The sequence below is a fragment of the Littorina saxatilis genome, linkage group LG17 (assembly GCF_037325665.1).
Source record: "Littorina saxatilis isolate snail1 linkage group LG17, US_GU_Lsax_2.0, whole genome shotgun sequence".
NCBI lineage: Eukaryota > Metazoa > Mollusca > Gastropoda > Littorinimorpha > Littorinidae > Littorina > Littorina saxatilis.
This window is the reverse complement of record NC_090261.1, coordinates 65,510,628-65,532,254: the sequence shown is the minus strand read 5'-3', so window position 1 is coordinate 65,532,254 and position 21,627 is coordinate 65,510,628. Positions and strand designations below refer to the sequence as shown.

Here is a 21,627-nt window from a genome sequence, read left to right as displayed (position 1 = left end):
GTATTTTCGCTTGTAAATGTATTCATTGAGTAGTCTTCTCCATCACCAACATGACAACAGTCAGAAAACACCTACATTTCACAGCCTCTGACGAAGTTAGCACTAATCTTGTGCAAAGTAACACCACTGCTACACTAGACAACTTAACAAAATAATTGTTTGTGGATAAAATATGAATTTTTCTTTCAAATGAGGTGGATAAAAAAAATTAAACGGGGTCAGTTTTGCCTATTCTGCATTTTAGTGTCTGCAATTTTGCTGTTGCGAATTTGATTTTGTGGGAGGTCTTTGGTCTCTTGTCCACAAACTTAACGCTGTTTCTTGAAAACAATAAATCTGTGTTTGCCTACGGTAGGGTAATAATGTCTTTCTTGCTCCATATCTTGTTTTACCATAAACGGCCTCCTCACGAAGTTCAACAGCCAAACGCTCCTGTCAAGTATGACAAGTATGACAAGTATGGCATTATATGTCCTACACACTGCTGAGACATTCACCTGGTGACTGTCCAGAGCGACGCTGGTGGGCGGTTCATTGACGTCCTTGACCTCCACCGTGACCGTAGCGTTGACCGACAGAGGCGGGGTACCGTCGTCAGTGGAGCGTAACGTGAGAGAGAAGAGGGGCGTGGCCTCGTGGTTGAGTAGCTCCGCCCTCTTGCCCACCTTGAGGGCTCGACCCTCCACCGTGAACACGTCCAGCAGGGCGGGGTCTGTGGCGGTTGGGTCCAGTCTGCAAGATGTATAGGACGCTGCATTTAGGTTGCTTTCGGTGACTTAGCTGTGTACTTCCATTTTTTGTCAAAAGTTACAACCTATGCTGACTAAAAAACTTCCATTCAGCCTACTAGACAGAGGTATAGACAAACCAGTTTACGTATTTGATGTCATAAAAAATCTCACTCATACGGAAGTTCCATAACAGTGTCATTAATAGACTAACAAGGTGTATGACATGATAAGCAAAGGGAAGTAAGCGCTCTAAGTGCATACAACATGTGTAATGGAGTAAGTGAGAGTTGTGCGGAACCAGTCTCCTGGCACCTGAGAGAATAACAAGCATTGAAATGAACAAGCGAATTTCATCCTCTTTTTATTAGGTGTAGGACAATTGGTTTAAACTGTTTTATTCAACGTTTGTGCATTATTTACAAAAAAACCGCATATAGAGTAAACAACAACAAGCATAATGCTTATAGTGGTGTTTACAGTTTTCTAGAAAAATACATATAAATGGCGGCTATTGTACAGTTTAAATGAAAAGCAAGCAAACATGAAAAGAACATTGAATGAAAATTGTACATCAAAACAAAAATCCGTTTAAGAATACATATATAATATTTATGGTATTAGCGAGTAAGAGATAGAGAGGGAGAGAGGGAGGGTGGGAGGGGGAGAGTGAGAGAGAGAGAGAGAGAGAGAGAGAGAGAGAGAGAGAGAGAGAGAGAGAGAGAGAGAGAGAGAGAGAGAGAGAGAGAGAGAGAGAGAGAGAGAGAGACGAGTAGACGTATCGATTGTGCTTTCACTTTACATGTTTATCTGTTCGAAACGACCGGACTGTCCAATAAATTCCTGTACTGTTAAAAAGATTTTTTTGTTAATTTTTGTTTGCAAGGAGGGGTTTCCATGAAGTAGAATATCTGTGTGTATGAGGTTGTTGGTTAGTTTGTTGATTGTGTTGTTTCTTGCAGCTAAGTGTAAACGGCATTCTAGTAAAAAGTGTGTTGCAGTTTCTGTTCCATCACCACAGTCGCATACGCTGTTTTCCGCAAGGTGTCGCTCAACTAAGTCTTTCTTTAGATCACTAATCTTAAGTCTCATTTTTGTGTGAATTATTTGTGTTTGTCGACTGCCACTGTAGAAGTAAACGGGAATTTGTGTGTCGTCTTTTGTTAAGTAATGTTTAAATTCCCCGAGGGAGTCGGTTAACTGTATTTGTTCAGGTAGTTGGTTCCAGAGTACTGTTGTCGAAGGAAAAAAGGATGTTTTGTACGTTTCTGTTCGATGTGGGGGTATACTTCGTTCTAAGGGGCGGCGTCTGTGGTAGGGGTTGTTGGCTGCTACGAGAGGTGGGAGTGCTGCTTGTAGGTATGGGGGGGGTCTTGTCGTGAATAATTTTATGGAACATTGTTAGTTTATGACGGTTACGCCTTTCAGATAATGATTGGAGTCCAGATTCTCCGTAAAGCTTAAAATGACTGGTTCCGCGGACAGCTCCGATGATTGTTCGTATTGCATCTAGGTTTAACTTTTCGAGTTCATCTGTTAGGGTTTTGCTACAATTGTCCCATACTATGTCGCAATAATCAAAGTGTGGTAGAATGAAGGATTTAAACATAATTTCCAATGATTTTCGACTCAGTCTATATTTGTATGTACGCAAGCAAGCTACGAGAGTTCTGCACTTTGCAACAAGAGATTTTATATGTTCATCCCATTTACAGTTGTTTTGTATTATTATTCCTAAGTGTTTGTGATTTTGGGAACTTTCAAGGATGGTATTGCCAAAGTTTAGATCTGCGATATCAGGGGTTCTTTGTGTACAAAAGTTCACCAATTCAGTTTTTGCATGGTTAAATGCTACCTTCCATGTTTCTGCCCAATTAACAATTTTTTCAAGATCTGAGTTTAAAATTTCGGCACGGATGTTGTGGTTGGCTAAAGACAAGTACATGCTAGTGTCGTCAGCAAAAAGCTTAATCGTAGATTCTATATCACGTACAATGTCGTTTACATAAATTAAGAAGAGCAAAGGTCCAAGCACTGAACCTTGAGGAACTCCCGCTGCTACTGGAAGATAAGTTGATTTACTGCCTTTTAACACAACTGCTTGCTTTCGATCTGTTAGGTAGTCTGTAAACCAGTTTAATAATGGCCCATTAAATCCAGCGGCTTCGAGTTTATGCAATAAGCCCCGGTGCCAAACTCTATCGAATGCTTTGGATATATCAAAGAAGATTGCTTGGGTAGTTATTCTATTATCGAGTGATTTGCATATGTCATTGTATATTGTAAGAAGCTGGTAAACAGTTGAGTCTCCAGAGATGAAACCGGACTGCGACTCTGTAATAATATTGTTTTGTGTTAAGTAGTCAAAGACATGAATTTGTATACATTTCTCTAGTGTTTTGCCAACACAGCTTAGGAGAGAGATTGGACGATAATTACTACATGTATCTTTGTTTCCCTTTTTATGGACTGGTGAAACGTGGGCTATTTTCCAAACTGACGGAAAAAGTCCTTCACGTAAAGACCGATTAAACAGTGCAGTTAGGCTGTCACTTATCACTTCGCAGCTCTCAATTAAAATTCTATTGTGGATTTCGTCTGGACCGACTGCTTTTGTTTTGTCTAGTTTGTTAATCGTATTTATAACTTCTTCGACTGAAAGTGTGAGAGTGTTTATTCTGCAAGGAAGCCTTGGTACTTCAGGAATGTCTGACATATCGTCTTCGACAATGGACTGTTGGATAAAGAAGTCGTTGAACAAGTTTGCTTTTTCTAGGTTAGTATAGTAGGTTGTTCCGTTTGACGTCAAAGGAGGAATTTCATTGGGGTTTGATCCTTTCTTTGATAAGAATGATTTAACTAGTTTCCACCAATTTTTAGTACCAAAGTTATCTCCACTGGATACTTTTTTGTCTAATTCTTTTATATATTCTAATTTCCGATTACGAATTGTGTCAGTATAATTATTGCGAGTCATACGAAAGTGTTCCCAAGCCTCAGGTGTGTTTAGTCGCACTGCTGTATCATGAACTGATCTTTTTTTGTCGCGTAGTTTTATAATTTCCTCTGTCATCCATGGTGCGTCTTGATCGCGAACAGTTATTGTCTTTACTGGCATGCATAGTCTTGCGACACTTAACAGCTTTTCGGAAAATGACCTGGCAGCTTCGTTGACAGTGTGTAGCGTTGCAATGCTCATCCAGTCGATTTTCCTCAGTTCGATAAGGAATTTTTCTTTGTTTAATTTGGAATAGTTAAATATTGTTCTTTTAGATGCAGAAGTTTTATGTATGTGTTTCTTAATTGTCGCACATGGCACAGAATGGTCGCTGCAAATAGGGGGGAGAACGTTAATGCTTTGCACGATGTCTACACTCGAGGTAAGAATAAGGTCAATGCATGACGATGTTGTTTCTGTAACGCGGGTCGGAAATGTAACTAATTGTTGTTGTTTTTACATTTAGTCAAGTTTTGACTAAATGTATAACGTAGAGGGGGGAATCGAGACGAGGGTCGTGGTGTATGTGTATTTGTGTGTGTGTGTGTGTGTCTGTCTCTCTGTCTGTCTGTCTGTGTGTGTGTGTAGAGCGATTCAGACTACTGGACCGATCTTTATGAAATTTGACAGGAGAGTTCCTGGGTATGATATTCCCGGATGTTTTTTTCTTTTTTTCGATAAATGTCTTTGATGACGTCATATCCGGCTTTTTGTAAAAGTTGAGGCGGCACTGTCACACCCTCATTTTGCAATCAAATTGATTGAAATGTTGGCCAAGCAATCTTCGACGAAGGCCGGACGTCGGTATTGTGATTCGGCATGGTGGCTTACAAATTAATTAATGACTTTGGTCATTAAAAATCTGAAAATTGTAAAAACAAACAAAATTATATAAAACGATCCAAATTTACGTTCATCTTATTCTTCATCATTTTCTGATTCCAAAAACATATACATATGTTATATTTGGATTAAAAACAAGCTCTGAAAATTAAAAATATAAAAATTATGATCAAAATTAAATTTCCGAAATCGTTTTAAAAACTATTTCATCTTATTCCTTGTCGGTTCCTGATTCCAAAAACATATAGATATGATATGTTTGGATTAAAAACACGCTCAGAAAGTTAAAACGAAGAGAGGTACCTGTGTTATGAAGCACAGCGCAATCGCTACCGCGCCAAACAGGCTCGTCACTTTCACTGCCTTTTGCACTAGCGGCGGACTACGTTCAGTTTCATTCTGTGAGTTCCACAGCTTGACTGAATGTTGTATTTTCGCCTTACGCGACTTGTTTTTCTTGTATTTGCCAAGCACATCATTGTGGGGCTTATAATCAATAACATGCATCCGTCTACAATGTATCATCATTCATCCTTCAACATGTATAATAAAATATGTAAATGGCAAGTATACAAGACATATATATACAACATTAGGACATAACCGACAGACGGACATATAACATACAGTTCGCCTACAAGTAAGGCCAGAGCATAACATAACATGCAGATTACAATACTGATAAAGAGAGAGAGAGAGAGAGAGAGAGAGAGAGAGAGAGAGAGAGAGAGAGAGAGAGAGAGAGAGAGAGAGAGAGCGAGAGGGGGTAATGATGGTGGTTGTATCATTTATAATGTATACTCTCAAGTAATAATACAAATAATAGATTCTTTTTGAGCTTCCACCCTACAATAGTCAAAAGTCACTGAAATACAAGACACCCCTACACCCATAAGATTGGACAGGGTGACAGACAAGTAACTAATTGTTGTAGACTGTTTAAAGTGATAATATCAAGAAGATGCTGCGACGGGTTGTTTGTAAAATCTGAATTGAAGTCGCCAAGAATAATAAACATATGCTCTGAAGCGGCGACATTTTTAATTGACTGATCGATGAGTTTCCAGTATTCTACATTAGAGTTAGGCGGCCTATAAAATGTACCTATTAACAGCGTATCCTGGTTTAATCTAGTTTCAACCCATACGGCCTCAAGCTGGGGGATCAGAAGGTCATGCCTTGGTTTGCACACAAGACTGTTTTTCACGTATACTGCTACCCCGCCGGGCCGTGGGGGTCGTTAGGTCTGTCTTTACGAATTGGGGGGTGATAACCTTTTATGTCGTCGTTAGAAGTGGTCTCCGAAAGCCATGTCTCTGAGATCGTTATAATATCGTGGGTACTAGTCTCTGTTTCTATTATATCTAATTTGTTTCTGATACTTCTAGCATTTATGTGTATAACAGATAGCTCGCTAGGTTTCTTAGTTCGTGACGGTCCAGGGTTCGGGTGAATGTCGCCAGCAAGGCAGATCAGATAGCTGGCAAGGTTAATAAGTATTATATAGGAGAGGGATACGCTAACTGGTGCAGTGCCAATGTGGGTAAGTTGATTACGTGGTTTAATAGATTCGGCTTGTTGTGTCACATTCTTGGATGGGGCTGCCGTTCGACCGAGTAGATGCGATTTAAAGAATGTTTGGTTAGATAAACAATGGAGGAACAACGCAAGAGGACAGCCTTCTTTGCCCATAAAAAGCAATGCGAGTAGGACAATTAACCGCAAGCACGTTGGCATGGTGTCGAAGATCAAAGCTACGCATTTGGCATTTAAAAAATTGTTTATTAAAGGGCAGCTGTCGGGTTGTGGCTCTCAAAATCTGTTCCTTAGAATGAGTTATCATGTAACTGAAACTATACTTAAAAGTTACTTGGTGATTTTGACAGCTTGATAACACAAGTCCGAAGACTTTAGACATGCTACAATGTCTTTAATCGAAGAAAGTTTGCATTCTTGGCCGAATCAATGCAGCCCGCTCGAAAATTACTTCCCTTGGACGCGTGACGTCAGCCGCGGAATCGGCCGGGTTGAACGGTGCTCTCTTTATGCCGTGTAATGGGCGCAATCGGGTTGTCTAGTCAAGCCCTCAAGCATACTTCACGGGTAGGTGAAGAGAAACTTAGGATGGGGTGACTTCTCCCAGGCCAAAATTTCGCAGTAAAAAACGGAGTTCATAACATGTCGTCCGTCCCCCTCCTGCTTTTGTTCCACTTGAACCCTGTTTTTGTTCAACTTATTGGCAGATATTGTCACGCGTCGAGGAACACAAACACACACACACAAACACACTCACACACAGACACACACAGACACACAGACACACACACACAAACACACTCACACACAGACACACACAGACACACACACACACACACACGTGTTATCACACATATACACACACACATACGTGTTATCACACACACACTGACACACACACACACACACACACACACACACACACACACACACACACACACACACGATAACCATCACAAACACAGTTTGACAAATTCATCTTTGATTTTTTGCGGCCGAACCCCCCTCCCCCATTTTCCACACTAGATCCACTGTTTCATCTTTGTCTCCGTCTCTCTTCCCTTTATCTTATCTCGTCTATCTACTTGAGTGAGTAACTGAAGATGTATTATCATCATCTCTTTCCTAGATTTTCCCACCGACAGAGTTGGCTTTTGTCTTGAATTCAGTACCTCACACGTACACGGTAATTGGTGTGACACCTCAAGCGGACCTTCTTCATAAGTGTACAGTGTCTGCTGACAAGGGACACGAGGGTCTGTGGTTGAGCAACTTTATGGTTTAACCGGGTGGACTGGAGGAGTAGCAACAGCATGTGAACCACTTTAGAAATGACTTGTAAAGGTTGCAGTCGGTCAGATCAAAGAAGAGAAAATGTGAACGTGGGTCTTGAGAAGATATTACCATCCTAATACTTTACTTTGTGCAAGAATCAATCACGCGTACAGCATTACAGATGTCCAGCTGTAGTCTACATTGTACTGTAAACTTCACAGCGGCCTTATCGGCTTCCTCGAGTGACGTCACAGCAAGGCTAACGCTGCGGCGTCTTTCTTGTGCTGACAGAGTTGTCGGTCGCGGATTTTGAGTCGTTTCGGCCTGCCAACTGCTTCGTTTTTTTGCGGATTGTGAGAACTAGCAGAAAGTTTCACGCATTTTAATGGTTTCAAACTAATGATGAAAGTGTCCGAAGTTCTTCTGGACCAAATCAACAGTCTTTAGTTGAATCAACTCGGAAAACTCTTAAACGCGTTTTTGCACGCGACTCCGCGCATTTTTGAGACCAGGCAACCCGACAGCTGCCCTTTAACGTTATTGCATGAGCTAGGTACATATAAATGAAAATGAACAGGACAGTCTACGAGAAGAAACAGTAACACTGTACACCATAGGCCGAAACATAATTCTGCTCGTTCAGAAACCATCCTCTGATCGGAACAGGGCCGTGTGTGGCTCATGTACCCCCTGCGTCACCGCGAACGCTACCCCCTCCCCCTCAGCCCCTCCCCCTCAGCCCCTCCCCTCCCCACCTGATTCACTACTCTAGGTCAAGTCCTGCTTGTCTTATCTTATGAACAGGATGCCAGGAAAGCTACAAACCCAGCGGCGACACCCAGAATGGAGTAGGTGTAGTTCTGGTAGGGTTCCGGGTCCACCGTGTTGAGCCGAGTGACCAGGGTGTCTGACGGACTGTTCTCGTCCACCCAGCCACCCCCATACACCCGGATTTCACTGGGTGGCTCGTTTACATCCACAACAGCAATCTGACACGAAAAGTCTTAGTGAGGTGACAGGTACACAAAAGACAGAGATGAATATGTTGGTGGGAAGACGAGGCAGTAAAAGAGATGAATATGTTGGTGGGAAGACGAGGCAGTAACAGAGATGAATATGTTGGTGGGAAGACGAGGCAGTAACAGAGATGAATATGTTGGTGGGAAGACGAGGCAGTAACAGAGATGAATATGTTGGTGGGAAGACGAGGCAGTAAAAGAGAAAACACGGCCCAAATCGATGGTGAGCTGTCAAAGAGTGTAAAACTGGAGAGAAATGGAACTGCCGAACACATTGAAACCCTTTGACAAAACAAAATGAGCTGCTGAGTGAGTGAGTGAGTGAGTGAGTGAGTGAGTGGGTGAGTGAGTGAGTGAGTGAGTAAGTGAGTGAGTGAGTGAGTAAGTGAGTGAGTGAGTGAGTAAAATATGACAACAAACATTGGTGCTACTAAATTGCAATAAACATTACTTAAAACTAGCGACTGAAGCTTCCATCGTGAGACCATTTCTTGCCGCCAATAAAAGCAGACACGTGTACCCATGATTGAACATGCACCCAAACATTCCTTCAGCATCCAGCAATCCAACCTTACCAACCTTCAATTCTCCAGCGACACTTATTTCGTTGCCTTTCAGGTCACGACCCGTGCAGCTCAAGGTCACGGTCAAGAAAGGATGAATTTCAAAGTCTAGTGGTTGCTTGGTTACCAAATTCATCCCTTCAATGGCCAGCACCGCCTCTTTGGTTTCGTTGACAGCTAGGTCGGAACACGTGAATGTCTGAAAAGAACAAGTCCAAGCAACGAAAAACATTATGCACGCTGCTCTTAGTGTGTTTATTTCAGCCTCAGAAAAATATTCATTTGTATGCAACAACGCAAGTCTGAGATGTGATTTGAAGAAGATAAATATTTAGAATGAGATGAACGTGATTCCTCCGTGAAGGCAGTCTCATTCATTTGCAAATCTTGCAATGGTTTCGCTGTTACCCACTCCTTCGTAAGACCTTGTGGAACCACCCTTCAAATAACCTAAGCAACACACACCCTCTACGTCCAAGCTTTCATTGCAGCTTCTTTCTTGAAGGTAAACGGTCCCGAATAGCCAAAAAGGTTGAAGGTAAACGGTCCCGAATAGCCAAACAGGTTGAAGGTAAACGGTCCCGAATAGCCAAACAGGTTGAAGGTAAACGGTCCCGAATAGCCAAACAGGTTGAAGGTAAACGGTCCCGAATAGCCAAACAGGTTGAAGGTAAACGGTCCCGAATAGCCAAATAGGTTGAAGGTAAACGGTCCCGAATAGCCAAACAGGTTGAAGGTAAACGGTCCCGAATAGCCAAACAGGTTGAAGGTAAACGGTCCCGAATAGCCAAACAGGTTGAAGGTAAACGGTCCCGAATAGCCAAACAGGTTGAAGGTAAACGGTCCCGAATAGCCAAATAGGTTGAAGGTAAACGGTCCCGAATAGCCAAACAGGTTGAAGGTAAACGGTCCCGAATAGCCAAATAGGTTGAAGGTAAACGGTCCCGAATAGCCAAATAGGTTGAAGGTAAACGGTCCCGAATAGCCAAATAGGTTGAAGGTAAACGGTCCCGAATAGCCAAAAAGGTTGAAGGTAAACGGTCCCGAATAGCCAGACAGGTTGAAGGTAAACGGTCCCGAATAGCCAAACAGGTTGAAGGTAAACGGTCCCGAATAGCCAAACAGGTTGAAGGTAAACGGTCCCGAATAGCCAAACAGGTTGAAGGTAAACGGTCCCGAATAGCCAAACAGGTTGAAGGTAAACGGTCCCGAATAGCCAAATAGGTTGAAGGTAAACGGTCCCGAATAGCCAAACAGGTTGAAGGTAAACGGTCCCGAATAGCCAAACAGGTTGAAGGTAAACGGTCCCGAATAGCCAAACAGGTTGAAGGTAAACGGTCCCGAATAGCCAAACAGGTTGAAGGTAAACGGTCCCGAATAGCCAAATAGGTTGAAGGTAAACGGTCCCGAATAGCCAAACAGGTTGAAGGTAAACGGTCCCGAATAGCCAAATAGGTTGAAGGTAAACGGTCCCGAATAGCCAAATAGGTTGAAGGTAAACGGTCCCGAATAGCCAAATAGGTTGAAGGTAAACGGTCCCGAATAGCCAAAAAGGTTGAAGGTAAACGGTCCCGAATAGCCAAACAGGTTGAAGGTAAACGGTCCCGAATAGCCAAACAGGTTGAAGGTAAACGGTCCCGAATAGCCAAACAGGTTGAAGGTAAACGGTCCCGAATAGCCAAACAGGTTGAAGGGACATGAACAACTATCGACCTTGAGGAGAAATACGGACATATGTTGCCATTTCTGCCAGAAGAGACACTGTTGATCTGAGCCTCTGATTGGAAAACTCGTGGCCAAAGTTGGAGCAGAATGTAAACAAACTCCTCCTTCAAGCTGAATTTCTAAAAGTTCAAGGAATTATCAGTGATACCGTAATGAACAACAATTCAAAAGTAATGAAAAACAGTCTTGGGATGCATATTACAAACTGAAAAAACACATCGAACCGATGACGAGATGACACAACTTTGGACCAATGCAAAGTAACATTTTCTCTACTCACGCCGGACACAGGGGTATCCGTCAGCAGGTTGACCACGGCCAGTTCTCCAACGACTTTGGGCAGCTCGTTCTCCTTGACGGTGTGCGCGTTGAGCAGTCTGACCTCCTTGGGAACGTCGGCTGTCTCCACCACCAGCAGCGTAAACTTGTTGCTGACCGACAGAGGGGGCGAGCCGTTGTCTGTACACGTCATGCTGATGTTCACTGTCTTTTCACTCGCTGGGATCTTGTCTTTCACCTGCCAGGTAAACATTGATAGCATGTGTTAGTTTGGTATTTGAGGCGGTATTCAATAAGGTAGGCCTATTGAAAACAAGAAATTCCTTCGAGGTAGGAAAAACACCCCCGTTGGTCAAAGGGAAATAACCATTCTCACTGCACCCATTCTCACTGCCACCAACTGAGAAGGTTATTTCCCTTTGACCATGAATATGTTTCTCTATAAGTCCTTGTAGAATCTTAATCCACCAATAACTCCCTAACCGTGTGTTTGACTGGTCCCAATTTTTGTAAGGACCGTCTCAGGAATGTATAGAACCTGTTCACCAAGTTTGGTGACGATCGGTCCGTTCATTCTTGAGATCTATATGCGAACACAAACACACAAACACACAAACAAACAAACAAACACATCGACCGAAACCTATACACACCCCTATACCGGGGGTGTAAATACACCCCATGACCGCAGTCAATCAGAAATGAAGAGAAGCTGGCACAGAGTGCTACGATAACAGAACCCTCAAATACAAACTCTGCGGGGCAGAAAGAAAGACCCACTGCAGGGTTGTCTCTGCAACTTTTAATCTACGACTATAACGTGAAAATGTCCCACTGGAAAAGTGTTGTCTTTCCCGAGTGTGTTGAGCTATATCCTGCTGGTTACCTTGTTTCCCGAGTGTGTTGAGCTATATCCTGCTGGTTACCTTGTTTCCCGAGTGTGTTGAGCTATATCCTGCTGGTTACCTTGTTTACCGAGTGTGTTGAGCTATATCCTGCTGGTTACCTTGTTTCCCGAGTGTGTTGAGCTATATCCTGCTGGTTACCTTGTTTCCCGAGTGTGTTGAGCTATATCCTGCTGGTTACCTTGTTTCCCGAGTGTGTTGAGCTATATCCTGCTGGTTACCTTGTTTACCGGGACAGGTTCCGCTTAGCCTTCACTTAACGTACCATGAGAGTGTTCCTCCCAGCATCAACGTAGAAGACGTCCTGACCGTCGTCAAGCGTGCAGGTGTGACGTTGTCTGACGTCTACAAAACCAACGTTGTCTGGGTCCACCACGTCTACAAAACCCACGATGGAGTGTTTTGTTGCCGTCATTGCAACCTGAAACAGTTTAGGAGACCTTGACCATCTTCAAAGTTCTTTCCTTTTAATATGTGGTTAAATATTATGTAGTCTCTACTGACACATATCAGTGAAAAAGTTGCAGTATTACTAGAATGACAGGCACGCCTCTGCATACTCATTTATCATGCATTAAGTAGAAGCACGATCATCAGTATCATATGTCTGTCATAATAATGATCAGGACAAGCATGAAACAGATTTTGTATTGCCGGTCACAACTTTTTTACTACTAGCTGGAACTAACTTTGATTAAAAAAAAACTGTGTGTGATACGTAAATGTGACTCAGCTTTATAAAAAAAAAAATCTCCGGAATAGTCAACAGAGAAATTGCAAAATTGATAAATTAAGCCTCCTATTTTTTTAATCCAGTATCTTGTCATGAGCAAACTCGGATAAAAAGGCTGTTTTAAATAAAGAGCCGTCTGATGAACCCGACACGAATACAAAAGAACAACATCCCACCTCCAAGTGAGACAGGGAGATGTTGGTGGGTTTCTCGTTGAGGTTTTTCACAGCAAAGCTTAGCACTTGGGTCACGGACATAGTGGGCTGACCGCTGTCCGCACACCTGACCATGACGTCATAGCGGCGAGTCCTCTCGTAGTCCAAGGGCCTGGCCACTGTCAGCACGCCACCCGGCGCCACGTGAAACACGTCCCAGCCCGTCAGCAGCTGGAAAGTGTGGGAATCCCCGGGGTCAGGGTCAGAGCACTGCAGCTCTCCTATCACGAAGCGCTCTTGGTTTTCGGGAATCTCCGTTGTGTTCCCTTCAATGAGGATTGCCTGTGGAGAAGGAGGAGGAAATGCACTTGGAAGGGAGTGTATACTCAAGTCACCATGCAAGATTTCAAAGACACAATCCTAAACATGTTTGAAATTGATAATTAGGTTAATAAAAAACACGGAACATGGCAAGAATAATGACTGAGTCTTTTAAAGTGAGAGAAATTCGAGAAGCATGCATGATGTCTTTTGATTCAATAATTGCGTCACGTAAAGTATCGACCACATCTTGATAACGACCACACCAAAGAAACCCCGACGGGCCTCTTCACCTACACAATTCACCTTTCCATAGCGACCACCTGCCAATAAGGACCACTTTTGGTTACTCTCTTTGATGGTCGTTATGTACACAGGATCGACTGACAGCAACAAGACAAGCTGGTAAACTGACCGTCGGAGCGTCGTTGCTGTCGATGACTTGGAATGTCCACCCCTCTGTCTTGCCCAGCCCGCCCTTGTCCACCGCCTTGACCTCCAGCCTGAGGGGCTCCTTGCTGTCCTCGTAGTTGACCTCTTTAGCCAGTAGCACGTGCACTGTACACTTGGTGCGCACCACTCCTTGGTTGTCTTCCTGGTACAGTTGAGACAGTTTTGCGATTTAGACACAGAAGTGCAAGTGCTATACATGCACTGTTAATTTACACTGGATGTATTTTAACATTTTCGGGGGGGGGGGGGGGGGGGGTCAGAACTAGGTCGAAGAGAGTCCTACACCCATACATCGCTTTACTTCGGCTGTGTTGTCCGAGTAGTGTAGAGCTCTCTCTCTCTCTCTCTCTCTCCCCCCCCCCCCCCCCCATCCTACCCCTTTCTCTCTCTCCCTCACTCTCTAGTAGTTTGCTTTTTAAAATGAGTTCGTCCAGAGCAAAACACAGAATAGGATCGATGCTGAATCGATCTCATATGACTCCCTGGGTTCTCAAGACACGAAACATCAACAATCAGCCAACCTACCCCCCCCCCCCCCCCCCCCCTCCGTCTCATGCATGCGAGTCACTCTGTTGTTTCAAGTTTTGTATATACAAAAAGGACGCTTTTTCCTATGTATGGCAGTCTCCTCTACTCAGAAGTTGGAACCACAACTACTAATTGTATACAACAGACAAAGTATTAGTTTCCATTCTTGTTTTTGTCAATGCGTTTAGCTTCAACATTCTTGAATTGTGTGCGCAGTAAGAGCAGTTACCTGTTCACACACAGTTCCCTTTCCCTCCAGTTTCAGTTTGGGATCAGAACGTGACGTCAGACTGAGGGTGACAAAGTCCACGCCATCCGGATCATTTGTGGTCAGAAGGCCAATGACGTCATCCACTTTGGTCTTCTCAGATATTTCTAAGGCTCCTTTCGGCATTAATGACGTCAGGTTGACAGTACTAGGCTCCTCGTTGACGTCAGTGATTTCCAAAATGAATGTCTGGTTCACCTGAAAAAGATATTTGTTTGTGAGATTATGAGATATAGACTAGGATAAATTCTCGAAAAGAGGCCTAAATAAAAAGAGGTAGGCATTTGTGGGTAATTAATGGCAACAGGTTGATTCTTATGGATTTGGGTGTGCTGAATTCATTTCTGCCTGTTGCCAAAGTCAAAAATGCCTATATTCGTTACTATTCAACGGTTTCCAAGATGGCCGCCATGATATCAAGAGACTACTAATTCTCAAACAAATGCTTATATCTTTGGTGTTTTTAGAGATACAGTGTTAATTTTTGGCTAGTTGGTAGATGACCGATAGGCAATGGTTGCCTTGTCAGAGTATTTGACCTTGACCTTAAGTCAAGGTCACATGAGACTTGACAATATTGACTTGTACTGTTTTGTCATGTGTGCATTTTAAGTTGTCTTTTGGCAGTAAACTACTGCGAACTAATCACTAAAAATAAGTGATATTACCCAGTAGGTATTCAGCATTAAAATGAATATACATTGATCATCATTCTGACAAGGTCAAGGTCATTTTGACCCCATATTTCAGATGTGTTTAAACTTGGACGCCATCAAGATTTGCAGTGGCTCATCTGTTGTACACACTGGACATCTGATTCAACAATTACATTTCAGCAGGGGTTCAGATCAATGGTGCACAATCAACTAGGTCAAAGGTCAAGGTCAAGGTCAAAGGTCACTATTTGGACCATTTATTCTCAAAAACGGGGCCTAAAATAGAGATAGGCCATTTGTGAGTAATTATGGTGTGCTCTTCCCATTTCTGCTGTATGACAAAGTGTATATTTGCTAGTTTGTCCTGTATCATTAAATATTCAAAATGGCCACCACAAGCCTGAAAACTCACCCACACACAAAAACTGACAATTCTTTAAACATAACCACTCTATTTATTATCAACTTTTGTTTCAACATACGTTTGTATCAATAACGTTGCATAATCAGTACAAATTTCAACAACATTTAAGATGTTATGGTATTTCTGTGGCAATTATAACACAATATACACAAATCTGAAGCATGACAAACGTTAATGTTCCATAATATTCTGTCACGAGAAAAAAACTTCCGAAACATGTTGAGAACAAGCTCAGCAACAGGTAAACATATCAGTTATGTACAGGCATTCAGCAAACAATGTCAAATGTTCACATTTCATATGGTAAGGTCAATGAACATCACACACGTCCAAAGGGTCACGGTCAGTTCACCACTCGTTAAGACACTCCTCGTGCATTTCCCGGCATTTGCACGCTGCTGTGCATGGTATCTTCGCCTTTCTGCATCTGCACCTTCCACTGCTGCACTGCTTCTGGCAGGTGCAGAAGATGATGTCTAGGCACGCGTCTGGAACAGACGGAAGGGTTTTCAGGACGGGGAGGAAGACGCCATCCTTCAGTTGCCAGCCCATGCTTTCAATCGGCGGCAGGTTCGGCTTCTTCTCATGAGCTTGTTGCCAGACTGAGGCCTGATAATGAGCTCTCTTGATGTGGAAGCTCAGAGCATCACTGGATGGGGGCAGATTTTCTGGGGCGGTGGCTTTCCGGAACATGATGGTCCTGGCACCATCTGCAGTCTCACAGTTTGAGATGTACAGCTTGCAAACGAACTGCTCTGCTTCTTTTGACGTGTCGTCTGTCAGCTGCCCTTTCCCCAAATTTGCCACCAGCTGGTGATGTTGCTGAAACACTTTCCACCCAGATACCTTGCCTTGGCCAGACAGGAAAGATGTGGAATCCGAGCCAGTGATGGCATGGAATCCTATCAAGTTCTCGAGATTTGCCTTCTCCATGTCAGGTCTCTTGGCAATATTGTGAACTGGGATGTACTGTCTACGCTTTGCTGTGCCAGTTTTCATCCACACTTTCTTGCACTTCATTTTGTCAAAATGTGCAAGAATCAATACAGCTACATCTGTGTCTTGTGAAGAAACAACCAGGCTGGTTGCATCGCTGTTCACACAATGCAGAACAACACGTGTATCACCCTCTTCGTGACTGGCCTCTAGCGGAGTCGTGTCCACGTCTGGCTTGGATGACTCAACTTGAGTTGGATCACTGAAACCACCGGAAACCACAACAGTTTTGTCATCTGGTGCCTGCAGGATGAGTTGCCGAGACAGAAATTTGGCCAGATCAGCTTTGTTCTCAGGGTGAGACATGAAGTTGTCCCATTTGGCTGGCAGGGGTGTGTCCTTAGACTCTATCAGTTTCCTGATGGGCTGAGCTCCTTTGCTCCGCTTCTTTCTTGTTCCACCTTTGATTGACAGCTGATCATACCGATCAAAGACGATGTCGGTGCGTTTAAAGGCATGTCCTTGGGCAAGGAGAGACTTGACGAATGTGTCAGCAAGATCACCAAATGTAGCTGCACCTTGTGGCTTTCCAAGTGCACAAACATGTGCTTGCCCATCAACGACAAGTGTTGCCTTGTCTCCAAGCTCATGTGCTTCAATGCCTGGAGGACAGTTTACACCACTTGTGAGGATTTTAAGCAAGCTTGCTTTTGATCCTGACCTTAAACTGCCATCAGTTTCAGCAAGTGAAGGGGGTACTGGCATCAGCTCATGCTTCATGATCACAGAAAGATCAACACTGCGCCCTGCTTCATAGGCCGTGATCTACCGCTGAAGAATCTTTCTGTCAGCTTTGACCGTCTTTTGTTTCCCACTCTTTGCATCCTTCTGCTTCACCTCGTACAGACTGGCAAATGTCAGAGGCTTGTTCTTCGGCAGAGCATCGCGGAATTTCACTTTCCTCTCTTCACAGGGCACAAGTCTCTCCCGAACAAATGTTTTCACCTGTTCTTGTCCTTTTTCACGTGCTGTCAACAGGTTTTCTTCGATGTTCTTGGTTGTAAGATTCTTCGATGCAATGTTCTGCAGATCTTCAGGCACATCCAGAGAAAAAACCTTGAAGCGTTTAAGGTTGTCAAACAACTTTTCTTCATCAGTTTTGTCTTGTCTTTTTCTGGCCTTGTTGCATTCGTTGTGAATGCTCTTCACGTCAACCTCTGCTCCAAAGACTGCTCTTGTTTCTCCTGCAATGTGAGATCGGAGATTGAACGAGAGGGCCCAACGGTTCAGAGCAGACGGTGTCTTTGTGATGCCCACAATCCCTCCACATGACTTTCCAATCCCGTTCAGCCATTCTTGACTTTGATCTGGGTCCACCTGGTTGAACTTGCTCTGGCTCCTCTTCACAACAAAGTGCCCAGCTTCAAATTCCTTCTTCACTTCTTCGGGGAGCTGATTCATTTCACTGACGTAGACTGTGCCCCATCGAGCATAGTTGGTATGATCATATCTCATGAAGTAGGGGAGCATTGCCGTGAAAGCTTGAAGATGCAGATTCCAGTCGCCATCTCTACTGGCGCGTGTGAACTGGAGGAGAATTTCTACCATCTTCAGGTACTCCCACCAGAACTGGAAGTTTGGATTGGCCCGCGAAGCAGCAAACGAGTCCACAAGGTCTGTGAAGCGTTTGTTGGCAAGAAGATGTACAAGTGCTGCTGTGTCATCACGAACCATCTCGTCTTCAATCTCTTGTGCGAGCTCATCATCACTGCCGTGGACGTACTGCAGCAACTGTGGTAGGAGTATTCTCCACAAGGCTTGCCAGGTCAACTTATGAGTTCGCATCCCTCTGACATAGGACTTGCCTGCCAGCACCTGTTCAGCTGTTTTCGGGCCAAGGACATTGCTCTCGACCCACAGATCCAGAAGACCAGAGCACTCCATGTGACGCCCGATGGCTTTGAGGAAGTTGAGGGACGTATGGAGACCACCGAGCCTCACTACCAGCAGATTCTGATATTCAGCTTTAGCCCATTTGAGATTTGTGTATATTGTGTTATAATTGCCACAGAAATACCATAACATCTTAAATGTTGTTGACATTTGTACTGATTATGCAACGTTATTGATACAAACGTATGTTGAAACAAAAGTTGATAATAAATAGAGTGGTTATGTTTAAAGAATTGTCAGTTTTTGTGTGTGGGTGAGTTTTCAGGCTTGTGGCGGCCATTTTGAATATTTAATGATACAGGACAAACTAGCAAATAATTATACACTTTGTCATACAGCAGAAATGGGAAGAGCACACCATAATTACTCACAAATGGCCTATCTATTTTAGGCCCCGTTTTTGAGAATAAATGGTCCAAATAGTGACCTTTGACTTTGACCTTGACCTTGACCTTTGACCTAGTTGATTGTGCACCATTGATCTGAACCCCTGCTGAAATGTAATTGTTGAATCAGATGTCCAGTGTGTACAACAGATGAGCCACTGCAAATCTTGATGGCGTCCAAGTTTAAACACATCTGAAATATGGGGTCAAAATGACCTTGACCTTGTCAGAATGATGATCAATGTATATTCATTTTAATGCTGAATACCTACTGGGTAATATCACTTATTTTTAGTGATTAGTTCGCAGTAGTTTACTGCCAAAAGACAACTTAAAATGCACACATGACAAAACAGTACAAGTCAATATTGTCAAGTCTCATGTGACCTTGACTTAAGGTCAAGGTCAAATACTCTGACAAGGCAACCATTGCCTATCGGTCATCTACCAACTAGCCAAAAATTAACACTGTATCTCTAAAAACACCAAAGATATAAGCATTTGTTTGAGAATTAGTAGTCTCTTGATATCATGGCGGCCATCTTGGAAACCGTTGAATAGTAACGAATATAGGCATTTTTGACTTTGGCAACAGGCAGAAATGGATTCAGCACACCCAAATCTATAAGAAACAACCTGTTGCCATTAATTACCCACAAATGCCCGAGGGTGTTAGATTTTCTGAAATCTGTCCTAGTCTAATATGCCTGCAGGAAAAAGAAACTATACCGTACTACCTAGAGCTTCTATGTGAGCAAATACTGGTTTCGCGCAGCAAACAAAAAAGCACACACAAAAACAACAAACATAACGGATCTATCGTTCCTAGTGATATGAGAGTTTTTTCTGTTCTTCAAAGGGGAAAAAAGACACACGAATTAAATAAGCTTTGAGTGAAGGCGCATCAAGTGTTCATTCATTGGAGTGAACAAAAGGAGTTCTATCGAAAGCGTGACGAAACAACAGTACAATATGTATATATTTTCAACAACAAAATGTAAAAAAAAAATTCAAATGTCCTCAGTTTGACTTGCGCACAACTAACCGATTCAGGTGGCATTCCGGTATCGGTGACGTGAATTTCCAGTGATATCCGGGATGACGTTTCAAAGTCCAAACTTCCGTCCACCAGAATCCTGGTGCCACTGACCACGAAGAGCGAGTTGCGCGCTATGCTGTAACGTAAAGTCTGACCCTTGTCCACGTCGTCGGCCGCCAGTTCTCCGACCACTGACCCCACTGCTGTGTCCTCGGAGATACTCGACGCTGGACACACAAATGACTAGAATGAATCTTTCTGGTATCCTGTTTATGCCTTTCGTTTCCTGGCGCGGTCTTGTTTTGATAATACAAACAAAAAATAAGCTAAAAGTAAAAGGGGTTTAATGTCTTCAAGTATGGTCGGATAGCATTCAATGGTTTCACAATCTATTTTCGACTTTTATATGCACTAATTCTTTTTGCCCGATCGTTTCATGCACCGCAAGTTGAAATATATCTTCACAGACGCAGAACGCAAATGCTATTCCACGGCTTCACATGCATAATGATATACATACTTGCCGATAACTAGCAAGACCAACACAATTCTGCAGTTCAGATTTTTAATGTTACAAACAGTACCTTCGGCAAAACTGTTTGGATTCTAGTTAAGCCAGAGAATTTCACACGGAACACCTGCGTGATCGCTCACCGTTGAGTCTGAGGTTGAAGGGCGGGTCATTGGCATCCAGGACCTCGATGGTGAGGGTGAAGGTGGCGGTGTGGGGCGGGGTGCCGCTGTCTGTCACCTGTACCGTGATGCCGTGACTTGGCGACGTCTCGTAGTCAAACTTGGATTCCTTCACCTGGTGTACGAAGAGCAGAAGATTAGGTTATTAATTAACAACATTATTTTGAAGAAATGAGACCGATCAAAGTCCTACTTAAAAACGGTATTTGGAATCATTGATGATTGACTGAAATTAAGCCAGCCAAAAGTGTGTGACATCATATACATTGACTTATTTCATCATTGACGATTTTTTTTTTTAAAGTAAAACAACATTTTGTCAGATTTAATCAGCATTTTCAAAACGCAATTGCTAAGAACACAGTTGTTAACCACTTTTTATAATCAAATCTGTTAGCATAACACACAGAGCATACTACAGCATTCAACTCATTTTAGACTAGTCACGGCACATAACGAAACAGACTGACGATCACTCACCACCAAGTTTTCACCATCCACAGCAAACCTTCCCTCGGCGTCGTCGGTGAGCGCGTAGGTGTGTGTCTGCGTCACGGTGTTGACGTTGTCTGGATCTGACGTCACAAAGTGTCCCACCACTGTCCCTGCCTTGCTGTCCTCGTCCAGCTGCACGGGCAGACAGTAAGACATCACTTACACTAATAGTTTGTCAATAGATGGTGACAATACACTAATAGTTTGTCAATAGATGGTGACAATACACTAATAGTTTGTCAATAGATGGTGACAATACACTAATAGTTTGTCAATAGATGGTGACAATACACTAATAGTTTGTCAATAGATGGTGACAATACACTAATAGTTTGTCAATAGATGGTGACAATACACTAATAGTTTGTCAATAGATGGTGACAATACACTAATAGTTTGTCAATAGATGGTGACAATACACTAATAGTTTGTCAATAGATGGTGACAATACACTAATAGTTTGTCAATAGATGGTGACAATACACTAATAGTTTGTCAATAGATGGTGACAATACACTAATAGTTTGTCAATAGATGGTGACAATACACTAATAGTTTGTCAATTGGTGACAATACACTAATAGTTTGTCAATACATGGTGACAATACACTAATAGTTTGTCAATACATGGTGACAATACACTAATAGTTTGTCAATACATGGTGACAATACACTAATAGTTTGTCAATAGATGGTGACAATACACTAATAGTTTG

The 21,627-nt window shown here is 43.0% G+C and overlaps 1 protein-coding gene across 1 annotated transcript in view; it reads right to left on the bottom strand.

Moving 5' to 3' along the window:
• The window catches only part of LOC138953369 (protocadherin-16-like), a 99,809-nt gene that overhangs the window by 36,572 nt on the left and 41,610 nt on the right, over positions 1 to 21,627 (bottom strand). The window contains exons 39-49 of the mRNA XM_070325168.1: positions 20,897 to 21,043; positions 20,378 to 20,531; positions 19,730 to 19,950; positions 14,291 to 14,527; positions 13,496 to 13,675; positions 12,781 to 13,101; positions 12,137 to 12,292; positions 10,968 to 11,204; positions 8,979 to 9,161; positions 8,206 to 8,369; positions 498 to 732 (exon numbers count right to left, since the gene is read on the bottom strand). Coding sequence (XP_070181269.1) covers positions 498 to 732; positions 8,206 to 8,369; positions 8,979 to 9,161; positions 10,968 to 11,204; positions 12,137 to 12,292; positions 12,781 to 13,101; positions 13,496 to 13,675; positions 14,291 to 14,527; positions 19,730 to 19,950; positions 20,378 to 20,531; positions 20,897 to 21,043 — 2,235 coding nt within the window. The remainder of the gene's footprint in view (positions 1 to 497; positions 733 to 8,205; positions 8,370 to 8,978; positions 9,162 to 10,967; positions 11,205 to 12,136; positions 12,293 to 12,780; positions 13,102 to 13,495; positions 13,676 to 14,290; positions 14,528 to 19,729; positions 19,951 to 20,377; positions 20,532 to 20,896; positions 21,044 to 21,627) is intronic.